Below are 16,489 nucleotides of genomic sequence, written 5' to 3' on the forward strand. Positions count from 1 at the left end.
AGCCCCGGCATTTTGTCGTGCTTGCAGCTCCCCACTCTCCCTACCCCGCACCCCCATCCTCTCTATCTCTCCTCCCTGGCTCCTCCCCCCTCTCTTACCTATATGGCCTCTTGTTTCAAGCAGCCCTTTTTCCCACTTCAGCAATTGTTTCTTGCTGTGGTTGTCCCACCTGATGACAGACGCTTGTGTTGCGCCCGAAACGTGATTTAATTTATTTTATACCTACGAGACTTTACCGAAAGAACCAAAGAGTATGGATCCCTGCAGTCACGAAAACTTCAAATTTAGACTGCCTGGTGATGTTTGTGAGAGGTAATTTGGTGGTTGGTTGAGAGGTCGATCTGTAGTGGCTTGTTGAGAAGTTCCTCTGCAGTGGTTGAGAGTTTGATCTGCGTTGGTTCGTGTGGCCAAGTGGCAGCCCCTGCTGGCTTTTCGGCACAGGTGCATGTGGAGGTCTGACATTTCGTTACAGCAGAATAGGGTAAAAGCAACTCTCAACTTCAGTATAAATCTTGGCAACAAAAGCGCTGTGAATGTGATCAGGAGTGGGATGTTGTACGTAGTGGGAGGCACGCATGTGCAGGGTGTAGGAGGAAGAGGAGGCCAGGTTTCCGAGTCCAACATAGAAGTGGCACCAGAGCTTCCGGCGATCAAGGGAGGGTAAAATCTGAAGCCGCCAGATAATTAGTGGTGTTGCGATTGTAGGAGTGGACATCGGAGACTGGGCATTGACTTGTGTTGCCACAGTTTCCGGATACAAAACCCGGACATGTTTGTCAGTCGGCTTTGGGTCTAATTATTTATCAAAACTGTGCACTGTGCTGTAATAAAGTTCAACTCGATTCCCGCAACCAAATCTCCGTGCCAATTCAAACCCAGACAGGTGGCAACCCTCATGTCGTCTGTGGCAGCTGCACAATCTTGCGGCGGGGGGAGGAGTGGTGGCCTCCACATCACTGGACACGATGACCTCTTCCATGCGACCTTCGGTTCAGCTGCAACTCCCATTGCCAGATTCCCCCGAGCTGGTGCCCTTGGGAGTGGCACTTACAGCGTCTTTATGCTCCGGCTCAGCCTGAACTCCCTCCTCCTCCTGCTTTTGCTGCCGCTGCCGCCGACAACACTGGGCTCGGGCTGGGCTGCGGATACCTCGGGTGGGTCGCGGGGGTCATCGGTGACCGGGGCGAGACAGGCGGCCGACCATCGCGGGGGCCTCTCCCGCCGGGTTGCCTCTCCCCCCGCGTCGCCTCTCTCCTCCCCGCCTACTCCCCACGGCGCCCCTCCCCGCCGCTCGCCCCGCTGCGACGGCACAGGCGGCGCGCTCGCGCACACCTGCAGGCGCGCGTGCCGCTCGCGCCGCTTGCGCGTCAGCGTGTCGCGGTGCTTCACGCGGAACGCGTTGAAGGCGCGCGAGCGGCCCGTGCCCTGCTGCTCCTGCTGCTGGCCCTGCCGGGCCCCGGTCTCGTCGGCCCGCGCCGCGCCTCCTTCTGCCGCCGCCGCCGCCGTGTCAATGCGCGGCTCCACGACGATGGCGATGCGGCAGCGGAAGGCGGCGGAGGGGGCCGACGCCGCCGTCTGCGAATCCGCGGAGCCCACCGAGGCCTCCAGAAGCGGCAGTGGAACGGCGACGAAGGGCGCGGGACCGCGAGGTCCGCACGGGAAGAGGCGTAGTGGCAACGCCACCCGGGCGGACCCCCGCGCGGCCACGCGCACCGTCAACTGGGCGGGCGGCGGCGCCGGGACGGGGTCACCGCCGGGGGCCGCGGAGCGCGAGGAGACGGCGGCGGTGATGGTGGAGCCGGCTCTGGCGCGGGATCGCTTCTCGTTGCCCGCCCACCGCTCGGGGTCCGGCTCATCGGCGCCGCCAGCGTTGCCGTGACCGGTGCCGCCGTAGCTCTTCTTCTTGCGCTTGGGGGAGAGGAGGGAGAGGGGCCGCAGGGGCGCCGCACCCTGGAAAGGTCGGGGGGGGGGGGGCGTGGGAGGGGGCCACGGGGTGGCGTTAGAGGAATATGCGACCACACTGACCAGCAGCTCTTCTGTAACTACACTCCCAGGCTGTGTGGCCTGGGTTGCGCGGCCTGCGCTACGTGATGCGCTGTAACGCTACTGTGTGGGGAGTGCGTCGTGGTGACGATAACAACATTGACACCGACGATGATGAGGGTGATGTTACTGATGTAGGACTCCACTCACCGCACTCTGCACGTCTCTCCTCCGTGCCGTCGTGTCCTCGCCCCCTGCCGTGTCGTCTGTGAACGCGCCACACAATCGCCGCCGCGGTCACACTCGCGCCACGTTGCACCACCACAGCCTCGCACCATGTCCCACCACACAAGACCCTCTACATCACAACCTCACACTCTCCTATGCACATGGAACAAATAATTCGTACACACATCACACCACACGCTCAACACAAGACAACCTCGATACAAACCCCACATCACAACCTCACACACTTCCTATTCACATTGCACAAATTAGTACACCCAGAATGGCACACCCCACACAGTCTCTCCCACTCACACTCTATTCACACAGATCGTCCCTGTCACACACACACCACCACTTCACCCTCCCACCTATGCACACAGAACATCCATTACACACCACCACTACACTCTCCCCCCCACCTGTTCACACAACATCCCTTACACATCACCACTACACTCGCCTATGCACACAGAACATCCCTTACACACCACCACTCACCCATTAACACAGAACATCCCTTACCACCACCACTACACCCTCCCTCCCGTCTATTCACACAGGACGTCCCTTAGACACACCACCACAGAACCCACCCCCCTATTCACACAGAACATCCCTTACACACACACGCCGCCACCACCACAGCACCCACCCCCCTATTCACACAGGACATCCCCCTATACACCCCTCCCCCCACACCCCCCAAACATCACAACACAACCATCCCTCTCGACCCGCTCATTCAGAATCCATTAAACAACAAAGTCTGCTCGTGCAATCGTAACCACGGCACTTAGGAGCACTTAGTTCCCCTGTGTGCGTGTGCACTCAGCTCGTCTGCATTGATAAACAATGAAATGCAAATGTTTGTTGCAATTAAATATTAATATCTCCACTGTTTGCGTGTGTGTAATCGGACACGTGCAGCTCCGTCGTCGATCCACTGCTGGATGAGGGAGGTCTCCCTTCCCCAAGCCGTTGCGGGTCATGGGGGGTGGTTGTTATTTGACCATACTTCACCACACTGGTCAGTGCGGGCTTGGCCAAGGTGGGCGGGTGCATAGATGGATATGAGAGCAAAGTACAACTATTGATTTTGCTACACATGTATATCATGTGTACAGATTTAAAAGCAATGGGATTTCGATGTTGCTATGATGACTGCACTTGTTAATCCGGGAAAGCCTCATCGTCGAGTCGCATGACTCATTCGGGAGGTTACCTGCCAGGTTCTTTGCAGCGGTGTGCGGCGATTGCTCTGTACGTTCCAACCGAATCATCGTAATGTTTTGTCAAACCTGACCAAGTTTTAACGGCGACACCGGCACGCGACGGCCTTGCTCTCTTCAACGACGTCGCGGGGATCTTTTGTGGATGTATCCAACTAACAGCTAATAAATGGCGAGTCCATTTTTTCAAATTCAGAACGCGACGCCGGCACGCAATGGTCTGCTCTTCGCCAGACTTCACGGGACGGGTGGTCGGGGGGGGGGCGGTCATTGACGTCCACTGTGGCATGAAGTTCGTTTACGGTTAAGCACGCAAGCCGCAGTATTTACTGGGGAGCGCGCCCGCCAGGTTCAAACCGCGAACCCTTTTCCGCAAGAAGCGGCAGAGGGTTGGCGGGTTTGTGCTGCCGCTGGGTCCGCGTCGTGTCTTCTGCCGTGGTTTTCGTCTAAAAGTGTACGATCTTTGCGTTGTGGTTCGTCCCCCCCCGCCCCCCTTTCACTCAAAGTCAGTCAAACCCAGGTCTGCCTTTCAAAATAGACCCTGGATGTCAATGGGCTCTGCTTACCTGGTCCTAAGACAACAAACGAGACAGACAGACAGATGTTGTATCTATGGTTTGCACAAGGAGCACTGCAATGTACGCGACACGCATTTAGCCGTGTACGGCAAATAGAAAACGAGACGCGTGTGATGATGTCCTTCGGGCTGTGACCTGTGCAAGAAATTTGCGTCACCTGTTGTGTGGATTTCTATTTAGAACATGGTAAGACTATGTTGGTAAGCAGGTACTGTCAGTATTATTATACAATAAGTGTTGTACTTTAATGGCGCATTATGAGCGGTGGTTCATCGTGGATTTGTTCCACGCTGATGGTTTTGTGGTGACTTGGAGGTGACAGTAGCGCCGGCCCAGTGGCTGGGCCAGGTCTGCGGCTATGGCTGCGGTTCGAGCTCGGGGTAGGGTCAGAGTTCGAGCTAAAATGAACAATTTTTTATTTGACCAGGTAAGGCCCATTCAATTATGTAGCTCTTTTTTCAGAAGCGACCTGGCCAAAAATAATAGCTCAACTCGAAGTGGCTTATCATGTGGACATTTGTAGCAGCCAAATACTGTCAACCCATGTTGATTCTAAATGTGGAGAGACAACCCAGAGGACTCAGAGGAAAATCCACGCAACCACGGGGAGAACATAAACACTCCAACTATACAGGCGTCAGGGTCGGGATCGAACCCACGACCATCTGCATATCAAGCGAGGTAGTTAACATCTCGCCACCATGGCTAGGGGTAGGATTAGTGTTAGAGTTAGGGCTAAAGTTGCGAGTATAGTTAGTGCTGGAATAGAGGCTAGTCATGGCACTGGTTGGGGCTAGCATTACTCATACCTCCAGAGTTATTAGAATTAGGGTCAGTGCCCGGGCTAAGGTTAGCAGAGTTATGGTTAGAGTTGGTGTCACAATTAGGGCTATGGTAATGGAAAGATTTTGGTGCTAGGAAGATGGTTAGTGTTATGGTTAAGGTGAGTGCTTGGATTAGTGTTTAGGTCACCATTAGAGCTAGGCTTAAGGCAGGCATGCCAGCGTGGGTACAGCCGGGCTGTGAGTGGGGGTTAATCCTACCGGGTTAGTCGGCCTCCTGCTTGGCGCGGGGGAATGCTGGGGGAGAGAGGGGGAAGCACCGGGCTGTTAGCGTCCACTCTGCACTCACCACATACTCACCACGCACTCTCCACACTCACCACATACTCACCACGCACTCTCCACACCACGCTCACACGCACAGCACCCGGGTACAGCAGCCCAGGGCGCTTGATGATCCGACACTTACCAATTCACTCAGGTCACTCGCTCACTGGCAATCGGTTGCCTCCTTAGCACTTATGTTCATTGGTGAATACTTGAGCTGGTCCCAGGCCTCCCCTAGGTCAAATCAGCCTTCAGTGAGTACCCTGGCGTGGTGTGGAAACATCACCGCTGGAGAGACAAAGGTGGCCGGGCATGCGTCGTGGCGGCCACACCACCTGGTGCGCCGTGCCGGCCTTCATAGGTGCTCGCGAGCAGCCCTTGCCCCAACAGCCTGCCAAAGGCCACACGGGGGACCTTTGTCCTTGGGGGGGGGGGGGGGGGTGAGTGTGAGGTCGTCACGCCTCACCCGAGCCGCTGTCGGTGATCCCCTCGGTGCCCGGGATGCCGTCCGGGAACTCCGCGTGAGACGCCAGGACCTCTTTCCCTTCCTCGCCCGCCGCCTCCTTCACCTCGCCCGCCTCCTCCTTCACCTCGCCCGCCACCTTCGCTTCGTCATCCGGTGTCTGGGGGCGGGGAGACGGGAGGCGCGGGGGGGGATGTGGTGAGCAAGCGTTGTAGCCAGAGGCCGATCTGGGGGGGGGGGGTGGCGATTTTTATTTTGTTATTAAGGGGGCCCCCTTAAATTAATCGCCAGCTCACCGTTTAACTCCACTCACTCGCTCAACAGCGGTTGGTTCGTCTCCCTATCACTCTTCTGTAGCTGCTACCACTGCTGCTGCTGCTGTTGCTGCTGCGGACCTCACTCGTTGATTCCTCCTCCACCCGTGTTGAGGACTCGGTCTCAGCCAGACGCTGACCGTTTTAGTCTGAGCCACCACACAGTGTGGTGGACCGGTGTTCACGTGAACAGCCCGGAGCTGTCTGCGGACCTTATTCAGTAATGTCACGAGAGGTCTGCTGGTGGCGCTGTCCACGGTGCTGAAATTGCGTACAATTTGCAAAGTGTCTTACGACTCGTTAAAGCCGCCAACATCCAACACAGCCGACTAGTCAGGGTTGTCACGTAAACAGAACGTGCCAATCCGTCACTAGTACAGCACACCGGTGGAGAGCCAAGCCACGACATTTACAATCTTGAATACGACTTTTCGCGAGTAATTACAACCAGCTTCATCAGGCGACATCAAGATTTGTGGAGAAGTCCTCCTGTTTCGTTCCTTAAACAGGGGTAGATGTAGGTAGAGGGGTAGCGTTTAACGAAATTCACATATTTACGCGATCTAACCCAAAGAAAAAGCAGTGGTATGGATGACATTGGTCGCGAAAGCCTACTACGTGTTAAACTGTCTTATGAGGTTCACAATGGCCGTGTCGTAGCGCTAATCTAGCAACACTACAATCCAGATGTGCATGAACAATTACAATCATAAGTACAGATGCACAATCGCATACACGCGCACTCGCATACACATTATTACGCACAATCGCGCGCGCACATCACATACACACAATCGCGCGCGCAGCGTGGTACTCACCGGAAGATCGGAGTTCTCTGAAAAGAACCAGTCGCACTGTGGCGGAGGTGGAGAGGAGACGGGGGGGGGTGCAGGGGAAGGGGGGGGAAGCGCTCGGAGTTAATTTATTTAATTGGCGTTTGTCGTGAGCGGTGAGCGACCCCCGTCTCAGCTGCATGCGTAATGGGGTCACGAGGTGACAGGGTATAGCCCGGCAAACGATATCGGGAGTAATGCGATAACGGGACAGCTGGTAAACGAGGTAATGGGTTGCAGGGGTAACCGGGTGACCGGGTGACGAGATAAAATGGGTAAGTGGGGGGTGACGAACGTGTCGTATGAGCGACTCCACGAGGCGGTTGTGCTCGGCCATGTTGGCCATGAGCTTGGTGAGGGAGCCGCACGGAGGGCGCAGGACGGTCTGGCCGAACACGATCGCCAGGTTGTGTGCGTCCATCTAACACGCACCACACACACACATGCATCACACACACACGCATCACACACACACACACGCATCACACACACACAGACACTTCACACACACGCATCACACACACACGCATCACACGTGCTCACACACATCACACGCGCTCACACTCACACGCACATCACACACATCACATACACAAAGATGACACACGCACAGCACATGCACACTTAGATCCCACGTATAGCCTTAAGATCACCAAGTTGTGTGCGTCTATCTAACACGCATGCACATCACACACACATCACACACACATCATATACACACGCACACACATCATGCACACATCACACACACATCACACACACATCATGCACACATCACACACACATCACACACACATCACACACATCATACACACACATCACACACGCACACACATCACACACACATCACACACATCACACACACAGTCTGTTAAGGCTACACGGGGGGGGGGGGGAGGGCTTTGCCTTCAGCGCGGCTCACCTTGTTGTGCTGTGCGTGCTGCGCCACCTTCTGCAGGTGTCTCGCCAGGAACCTGAGCGTGTGGTAGTGGTGGCCGGGCATCTCCTGCACCTACATCGTAACAACAACAAGGACAACAACAACAAGGTCGATGATAGAAAACCATCAACAAAAACGCTCGTCAATTGCGGCAATCACAACGCTCATCAGCGACTACTCAAATACACAGAGAAAGGTCGACACAGTCCTCAGCAATGCCAACGACGTAACATCAACAAGGAGAACAAACGGCGATGTTCAAAGCATCAACAACAACGACAACAACTTAACAAGCTTCGGCAGCAACAACAACAACAGCAGCAGCAGCTACTTCATCAGCGATGTGGTAAACAACATGAACGATCAGAATCTGAATATGTATTTATACTGCAGGAGAAATCCGATCAGCTATGAAGCTATTTCTACACAGATGGTCCAGACGGGGCGCGGGGTAAGAACGTTTCACCAACAAACAACACAACAAACATGGCAGCCGTGCAAAGCGCAAGCCAGGTTAAACAAATCGCACGATGGTAAGCGACAAGGCGTAGGAGCGTGCCAGTCTGGGTGCATAGCAGCAGCAGCAGCATGCACAACAGATACAATTGAACCACTTTCCCGTTGCGAGACGTCTGCAAGTTGCGGGGTGGGTGGGGGTGTGCCACTCACCGCCGAAATCTTTTACTTGCGGAGGCGAAGGCGCCACCGTTGTTTTTAGAGGCGTTGTTACTCACCACAGACAACCCTGGCGACACGACCGCCCGCACTCTGCGATAGCCGACGCCAAAACTGCCACGCGCGCAGCCCCTAACGCGTGGTCCCCGTGGGAGCCTCGGTACCCATGAAGTTGTTTTTAGTTTTATTTTTTCCCCCTCTAGTTCCGTTCACCGACGGATGTACAATGCTCCCAGCCTCGCCTAAACCCACCGGCATCGCACAGCTGAATGTGTCGCCGTTATTGTTGCTGTTACCGTCGGTGTTTGTTAGCCGGGCAGTAGTGGCTACGCACGTGGCCTGCATAATCGAGCAAGGGTTGGTGGATCACACACAGATGGGCTGCGAGACTGCGTCCCCCGCGTACCCTGGCTCGCCAGGAGAAGGCGGCACAGCAAAACAACGCGGACATCCAACCTCTTCCATCTGCACGGGGATACAGCGTTGCCCCCTCGTATGCGCGGATTTTCTCCGAGTGCCCCGGTTTTCCTCGCACACCTATACACGTTTCATTAATTGGCTGAAAACGTTTGATACATAGAGGGCCGCAGAGCTTCGGCAATTGTTGGTCGCGCCAGCTTCTCACCGCTAATTGGCCCCTCACCGCTAATTGGCCCCTCACCGCTAATTGGCCGCTTCTGCTGCGGCATTGCCGCTCGTGCCTGTGGCAGCGGTGAAACGGAGGCAAGCGGCTTCACCCTCACTGGAACTCATCGCTGCAGATGCTCGTTACCTCTGGGCAAGCACACTATGTGAAGGAGAGCCCTCTTCATGCGCCGACTCACAGAGGCATAGTGCAGGAGTGAACAGCAGCAGCAGCAGCAGCAGCAGCACCGTCACCCTGATCGTTATTGTCATCATCGTCACCCTGATCGTCATTGTCATCATCGTCACCCTGATCGTCATTGTCATCATCGTCACCCTGATCGTCGTCGTCATCGTCACCCCGATCGTCGTCATCGTCACCCCGATCGTCGTCATCGTCACCCCGATCGTCGTCATCGTCGTCATCATCATCACCCTGATCGTCATCATCGTCACCCTGATCGTCATTGTCATCATCGTCACCCTGATCGTCGTCGTCATCGTCACCCCGATCGTCGTCATCGTCACCCCGATCGTCGTCATCGTCGTCATCGTCGTCATCATCATCACCCTGATCGTCATCATCGTCACCCTGATCGTCGTCATCGTCGTCGTCACCCCGATCGTCAGCAGTGTGCGCCCCCTCACCCGCTGCCGCAGGGCGCGCAGTCTCTCCGCTGGCTGCGCCCTCTGGTTCGCCTCGATGAGGGCCTTGTACTTGCCTAGCGGGGGGCAGCGACATCGTCGTCAACACCTCGCCCGTCACCATGTCAAGTGAAGCATCGACCATGAATCACGCCACCCCCGGGGTCGACCTCGCAGCGACAGCGGCTCCCCCGGGCTGCCCGTCGAACGAAGACGGAAACACCGCATCGTCGCGCGGGGCCGTCTGGAACGCTCTGCCTTCCGACGTGACGAGACCACTGGAGCTCGGTGAAATGTTTAATCATCTTCGTCGTCGTCTAGACTGACAAACGCATTTCTTTAGAACCACTTTGCGTGTTCAGTTTGATTGTCCTTTGCACCCGCAACTCGGATTAGCGCGGCGGGCTGCGTTCCGGTACGAACGAAGTTCAACGCACGTGCCGAGGTCTGTCAAGCCGTGCGGTTCGCCTCGTGTTCTTGTGCAGGGACAGCGAGTGTTCACGTCCACGCGGCGTACAGCCGTCTCAATACGGGCACACGTTTAGTAAAAAGAAATCGTGTGTTTGTTTGTGTTTCTCGACCTTGTGATGGGACTTTGCAGGATGAACGTTGAGACTTATAAGGGGCACGGGGTGACCAATACGGTCTGAATTAGTCTGTAAAAAGGTAGGCCCCTGACAAGGGGTTGACAGGCATGTACGTCCCACATCACCACCAGGCGGCGGCAGGGTGGCCACAGCGTAGCGGTGGCACTCGCGACTCGCGGCACTCAAGCCTGGGTTCAATCACCGAATGGGGCGCCTCTCCACGTGGAGTTTGTACGACCCCCCTGCCTCTGTTCTGCAGAGTGCGTGAGACCGAGGAGCGTGTGAGTGTGTGAGTGAGTGTGAATGAGTGTGAGTGAGTGTGAGAGAGTGAGTGAAAGTGAGTGTGAGAGAGTGAGTGAAAGTGAGTGTGAGAGAGTGAGTGAAAGTGAGTGTGAGAGAGTGAGTGAGAGTGAGTGTGAGAGAGTGAGTGAGAGTGAGTGTGAGAGAGTGAGAGAGTGTGAGAGTGAGTGTGAGAGAGTGAGTGTGAGAGAGTGAGGGTGTGAGAGTGAGAGAGTGTGAGAGTGAGAGAGTGTGAGAGTGAGATAGTGTGAGAGTGAGTGTGAGAGTGTGAGAGTGAGTGTTAGAGTGTGTGAGTGAGTGTGAGAGTGTGAGTGTGAGAGTGAGTGAGAGAGTGTGAGAGTGTGAGTGTGTGAGTGAGTGTGAGAGTGTGAGTTTGAGAGTGAGAGAGTGTGAGAGTGCGAGTGTGCGAGTGAGAGAGTGTGAGTGTGTGTGAGTGAGTGTGTGAGTGTGTGAGTGAGTGAGTGTGAGTGTGAGAGTGTGAGTGTGAGAGTGTAAGAGTGAGAGTGAGAGAGTGAGTGAGAGAGTGAGTGAGAGAGTGAGTGAGAGAGTGAGAGAGTGAGTGTGAGAGTGTGAGAGTGAGTGTGAGAGTGTGAGAGTGAGTGAGAGTGTGAGAGTGAGTGAGAGTGTGAGTGAGTGTGAGAGTGTCAGTGTGAGAGTGTGAGTGTGAGAGTGTGAGTGAGAGAGTGTGAGAGTGTGAGTGAGAGAGTGTGAGAGTGTGAGTGTGAGAGTGTGAGTGTGAGAGTGTGAGTGAGAGAGTGTGAGAGTGCGAGTGAGAGAGTGTGAGAGTGTGAGTGTGTATGAGTGAGTGTGAGTATGAGAGTGAGTGAGTGAGAGAGTGTGAGAGTGCGAGTGTGAGCGTGTGAGAGTGTGAGTGTGTATGAGTGAGTGTGAGTATGAGAGTGAGTGAGTGAGAGAGTGTGAGAGTGCGAGTGTGAGCGTGTGAGAGTGTGCGTTGTGCTGTGTGCGCTATGAACCCGGCGACCCGACTTCGATTCTCGCTCACGGCCACCAACACCCAGTGACGATAATACGAACCGGTCACTGGGCCTCTCCTAGGTCGACTCAGCCTGAAATGAGTACCTGGTGCGGTGTGTAAACATCGCCACTCGGGAGACAAAGGCGGTCGGGTGTGGTGCTGGCCACCCACCCCCTCGTATACCGTTCTGACCTTTATATGTGCTCGCTAACAGCACTTGCCCCAAAAGTCTGTTAAGGCTACACGTGGGATCTTTGTCTTTGTGTTTTTGACGGTGTGCAGTCTGTATGCTATCTCCCTGTGTTGTAGAGAGTGAGTGAGAGTGTGAGTGAGTGAGAGTGTGAGTGAGAGTGTGAGTGAGAGTGTGAGTGAGTGTGAGTGAGAGTTAGAGTGTGAGTGAGAGTCTGAGTGAGTGTGAGTGAGAGTGTGAGAGTTAGGGTGAGTGAGTGTGGGAGAGTGAGTGAGCGTGTACGTGAGAGTTAGTGATGGTGAGTGAGTGATGGTGAGTGATGGTGAGTGAGTGATGGTGAGTGATGGTGAGTGATTGATGGTGAGTGATGGTGAGTGAGTAAGTGATGGTGAGTGAGTGATGGTAAGTGATGGTGAGTGAGTAAGTGATGGTGAGTGAGTGATGGTAAGTGATGGTGAGTGAGTGATGGTGAGTGATGGTGAGTGATGGTGAGTGAGTGATGGTGAGTGATGGTGAGTGAGTGATGGTGAGTGATGGTGAGTGATGGTGAGTGAGTGATGGTGAGTGAGTGAGTGATGGTGAGTGATGGTGAGTGAGTGATGGTGAGTGATGGTGAGTGATGGTGAGTGAGTGATGGTGAGTGATGGTGAGTGAGTGATGGTGAGTGATGGTGAGTGATGGTGAGTGAGTGATGGTGAGTGATGGTGAGTGATGGTGAGTGAGTGATGGTGAGTGATGGTGAGTGAGTGATGGTGAGTGATGGTGAGTGATGGTGAGTGATGGTGAGTGAGTGATGGTGAGTGATGGTGAGTGATGGTGAGTGTACCTTCAGTGAGCAAGGCGTCTGGCAGCTTCTGCAGGAAGGACTTGAGCAGGGAGCTCACCACGTTGGGGTCATGCCACCTCTGACGCGCACCCACACAGAGACCTCTCACTCCCCCCTCTCACCCCCCACCCTCTCACTCCCCCCACCCTCTCACCCTCCCCCCACCCTCTCACTCTCCCCCACCCTCTCACTCCCCCCACCCTCTCACCCTCCCCCCACCCTCTCACTCTCCCCCCACCCTCTCACTCCCCCCACCCTCTCACTCTCCCCACCCTCTCACTCTCCCCCCACCCTCTCACTCCCCCCACCCTCTCACTCCCCCCACCCTCTCACTCCCCACACCCTCTCACCCTCCCCACCCTCTCACCCCCACCCCTCACCCTCCCACCCTCTCACCCTCCCACCCTCCCCCACCCTCTCACCCTCCCCCCACCCTCTCACTCTCCCCCCACCCTCTCACTCCCCCCACCCTCTCACTCTCCCCACCCTCTCACTCTCCCCCCACCCTCTCACTCCCCCCACCCTCTCACTCCCCCCACCCTCTCACTCCCCACACCCTCTCACCCTCCCACCTCTCATCCCCACCCCCTCACCCTCCCACCCTCTCACCCTCCCACCCTCCCCCACCCTCTCACCCCCACCCTCTCACTCTCCCACCCTCTCACTCTCCCACCCTTTCACTCCCCCCACCCTCTCACCCTCCCACCCTCTCACTCACCCTCCCCCACCCTATCACCTTCCCCACCCTCTCACCCTCCCCCCACCCTCTCACTCCCCCACCCTCTCACCCTCTCACTCCCCCACCCCCTCACTCTCCCACCCTCTCACCCTCCCCCCACCCTCCCACTCTCCCCCCACCCTCTCACCCTCCCACCCTCTCACTCCCCCCACCCTCTCACCCTCCCCCCATCCTCCACCCTCTCACCCCCCACCCTCTCTTGTACATGCTTCATGTGCAGACTATTTTGCACAAGATGATTTGTTTACATTGTGCAGTAGCCACGGCGTGTTGCTTCTCGTGAGAATCAACACGGATTTTAAAAGCCAAAAAGCCTCCCTCTCTCGCTGTCTCTCCGTATCCCACACCTGCCCTGTGCAGTCTGAGTCTCTGTCTGTCTCCGTGTCCCCCTGTCCCACATCTGCTCCGTGGACTCTCTCTCTGTCCCGTGTCCCCGTGTTTCTCTCTGCCCCCCCCCCGCCCCGAGTCGTCCCGCACCTGCTCTGCGGTGTCGACCTCCCCGCCGCAGCGCGTCAGCTCCTGCTGCAGCGCCGTCACGTGGGACACGCGGCCCGGCACGCGGTAGATGCCCCGCGAGCCCAGCCCGTGGCGCTCCACCAGCTCGCAGAAGAGCTCCAGCACGCGCGGCACCAGCTGGGGCGCGCGCGCACGCGGGGTCACACACGCGAGGTCACACACACGGGGTCACGCACAGATACAGAGACACAGATAGATAGAAAGACAGAGTAACAGAGACACAGAGAGAGACACAGAGAGAGACACACAGAGAGACAGAGATAGACAGAGAGACACACAGAGAGACAGAGAGAGACACAGAGATACAGAGAAAGACACAGAGAGACAGAGAGAGACACAGAGAGACAGAGAGACACAGAGAGAGACAGAGAGAGACACAGAGAGAGACAGAGAGAGACACAGAGAGACACAGAGAGACAGAGAGAGACACAGAGAGACACAGAGAGACACAGAGATACAGAGAGACACAGAGAGAGACAGAGAGACACAGAGAGAGACAGAGAGACACAGAGAGACAGACAGAGAGACGCAGAGAGAGACACACAGAGAGACACAGAGAGACACAGAGAGACAGAGAGACACAGAGAGACACAGATAGAGATAGAGAGACACAGAGAGACACAGAGAGACAGACAGAGAGACACAGAGAGACACAGAGAGACAGAGAGAGACACAGAGAGACACAGAGAGACACAGAGATACAGAGAGACACAGAGAGAGACAGAGAGACACAGAGAGAGACAGAGAGACACAGAGAGACAGACAGAGAGACGCAGAGAGAGACACACAGAGAGACACAGAGAGACACAGAGAGACAGAGAGACACAGAGAGACACAGATAGAGATAGAGAGACACAGAGAGACACAGAGAGACAGACAGAGAGACACAGAGAGACACAGAGAGACACAGAGACACAGAGAGACAGAGCGACACAAAGAGACACAGCGAGAGAGAGACACATAGAGAGACACAGAGAGACGCAGAGAGAGACACAGAGACACAGAGACACAGAGAGAGAGACACAGAGACGCAGGGAGAGACACAGCGAGACAGAGACACACAGAGAGACACAGAGACTCAGGTGGGGGGGGGGGTCCTCACCGTGTGTGTGAGCGAGGGGGCGCAGTCCTCAAGCCGCACCCCAAACACGCGGCGAGTCTCGGGGGGCGAGCGGCCCCCAAACGGCCTGCGGATGATCTGAGAGATTCCCTTCCACGGGCCCCTCTCTGCACGCACACACACACAGAGACAAAGACCACCCGTATAGCCTGAACAGACTGTTGGGCCAAGTGCTGTTAGCGAGCAGCACCTTTGAAAGCCGGCACGGCACGTGTCCCGGGGTGGGTGGTCGACACCGCGCCCGGCCGCCTTTGTCTCCCCAGTGGCGACGTTCAGACACGACGCACCGGGGTTACTCGTTTAAGGCCACTGCCAGGGATCAAACCCAGACGAATCGTGCTGCCGATCGCTCAACCCCCCCACTCCTATGGGGGGGGGGGGGGGGTTGGGCTACTTCCCCCAACCTCTGAGGCTCCGCAACCACCGCAGAGCGCGGACCCTCCCCCCTCGCCCCGTCAACTTCACGTGGCCCTCAGAGGCGCCCCCCACCCCGTCCGGCGAGACCTCGCGGAGACGCGGGAGGGCCTCTTCTGTCCCCCAGGGCCCTCCGGGCGAGACGCGGGCCGCTCACCTCGTCCATCACCCCCCGCCACGCCTCCCCCTGGGGTCACACTGAGGGGTGCCTCGGTGGCTAGGAGATGTTAACTACCTCGCCTGGTTTACAGGAGGTCGTGGGTTCGATCCCGACCCTGACGCCTGCTGCTGTATATTTGGAGATTGTAGTGTTTCTCTCTCATCATCATCACGGTGGCTAGCAGATGTTAACTACCTCGCCTGGTATACAGGAGGTCGTGGGTCCGATCCCAACCCTGACGCCTGCTGCTGCTGTATATTTGGAGTTTGCGTCTTTCTCATCATCATCATCACGGTGGCTAGGAGATGTTAACTACCTCGCCTGGTTTACAGGAGGTCGTGGGTTCTCTCCCCGTGGTCGCGTGGATTTGTCTCCGGGGCCCTCCGGGTCCCCCCCCCCCCGCTCCACATTTAGAATCGACGTCGCTACGCGCTCAGAGTAGTTGGCTGCTGCTATAAATGTCCACGTGACGACGACGACGACGATGATGATGATGAGCCATTTCATTGTGCAGGTATCATTTGTGACCCAGTTCAGGTCGCTTCTGAAAAACGAGCCGTATAGCTTGGCGGCTCTTACCTGGCAAAATAAAATAAAAAATAAAATAAAAGTTTAGTTGAGTAGAGACAAGGGACTGGTTAACAGCAGGGTGCTGCCACTGTGGCGTTTCTTATATACTGTGTAACAAAATGTTTTTGTCCCTGGGTAGTAAGTGTTATTTCCTAATTGCTTATGCCTCAAAAGTACAGCAAATGGCTCTTATTCCCCACAAACTTTGCTTTTGTGACCAGGACAGTGATATTTTGAAATGTACCTATTTCCAGAACATTCCAGATAGATTCAGTGCTGAGTAAACTTGGAGTAACTTCTATAACATTCTAGAACTTTCCAGTAGTATAAATAGTAGTATAAATACAGGGGCCTTAAACCCACCAGTTCAGTTTAGTTCCAGCTGCCTAAGTGGATACATCTCTGCATTTTTCTGAGAGGGCATCAAGAGGCTGCAAGCATCTGGCAGACGGATTTTGTGGTGTCTG

At 55.8% G+C, this 16,489-nt stretch overlaps 1 protein-coding gene across 1 annotated transcript in view; it reads right to left on the reverse strand.

Moving 5' to 3' along the window:
- Positions 1-1,890: 1,890 nt before the first annotated feature.
- LOC144943550 (uncharacterized) overlaps positions 1,891-16,489 on the reverse strand; it is a 48,813-nt gene continuing 34,214 nt past the window's right edge. The window contains exons 9-19 of the mRNA XM_078871123.1: positions 14,861-14,985; positions 13,720-13,875; positions 12,504-12,582; positions 9,628-9,701; positions 7,663-7,752; positions 7,036-7,161; positions 6,726-6,761; positions 5,597-5,753; positions 5,065-5,100; positions 2,194-2,249; positions 1,891-1,950 (exon numbers count right to left, since the gene is read on the reverse strand). Of these exons, the coding sequence (XP_078727249.1) occupies positions 5,069-5,100; positions 5,597-5,753; positions 6,726-6,761; positions 7,036-7,161; positions 7,663-7,752; positions 9,628-9,701; positions 12,504-12,582; positions 13,720-13,875; positions 14,861-14,985 (875 nt within the window). The 3' untranslated portion in view covers positions 1,891-1,950; positions 2,194-2,249; positions 5,065-5,068. The remainder of the gene's footprint in view (positions 1,951-2,193; positions 2,250-5,064; positions 5,101-5,596; positions 5,754-6,725; positions 6,762-7,035; positions 7,162-7,662; positions 7,753-9,627; positions 9,702-12,503; positions 12,583-13,719; positions 13,876-14,860; positions 14,986-16,489) is intronic.

The sequence above is a fragment of the Lampetra fluviatilis genome, chromosome 31, assembly GCF_964198595.1.
Source record: "Lampetra fluviatilis chromosome 31, kcLamFluv1.1, whole genome shotgun sequence".
NCBI classification, from domain to species: domain Eukaryota; kingdom Metazoa; phylum Chordata; class Hyperoartia; order Petromyzontiformes; family Petromyzontidae; genus Lampetra; species Lampetra fluviatilis.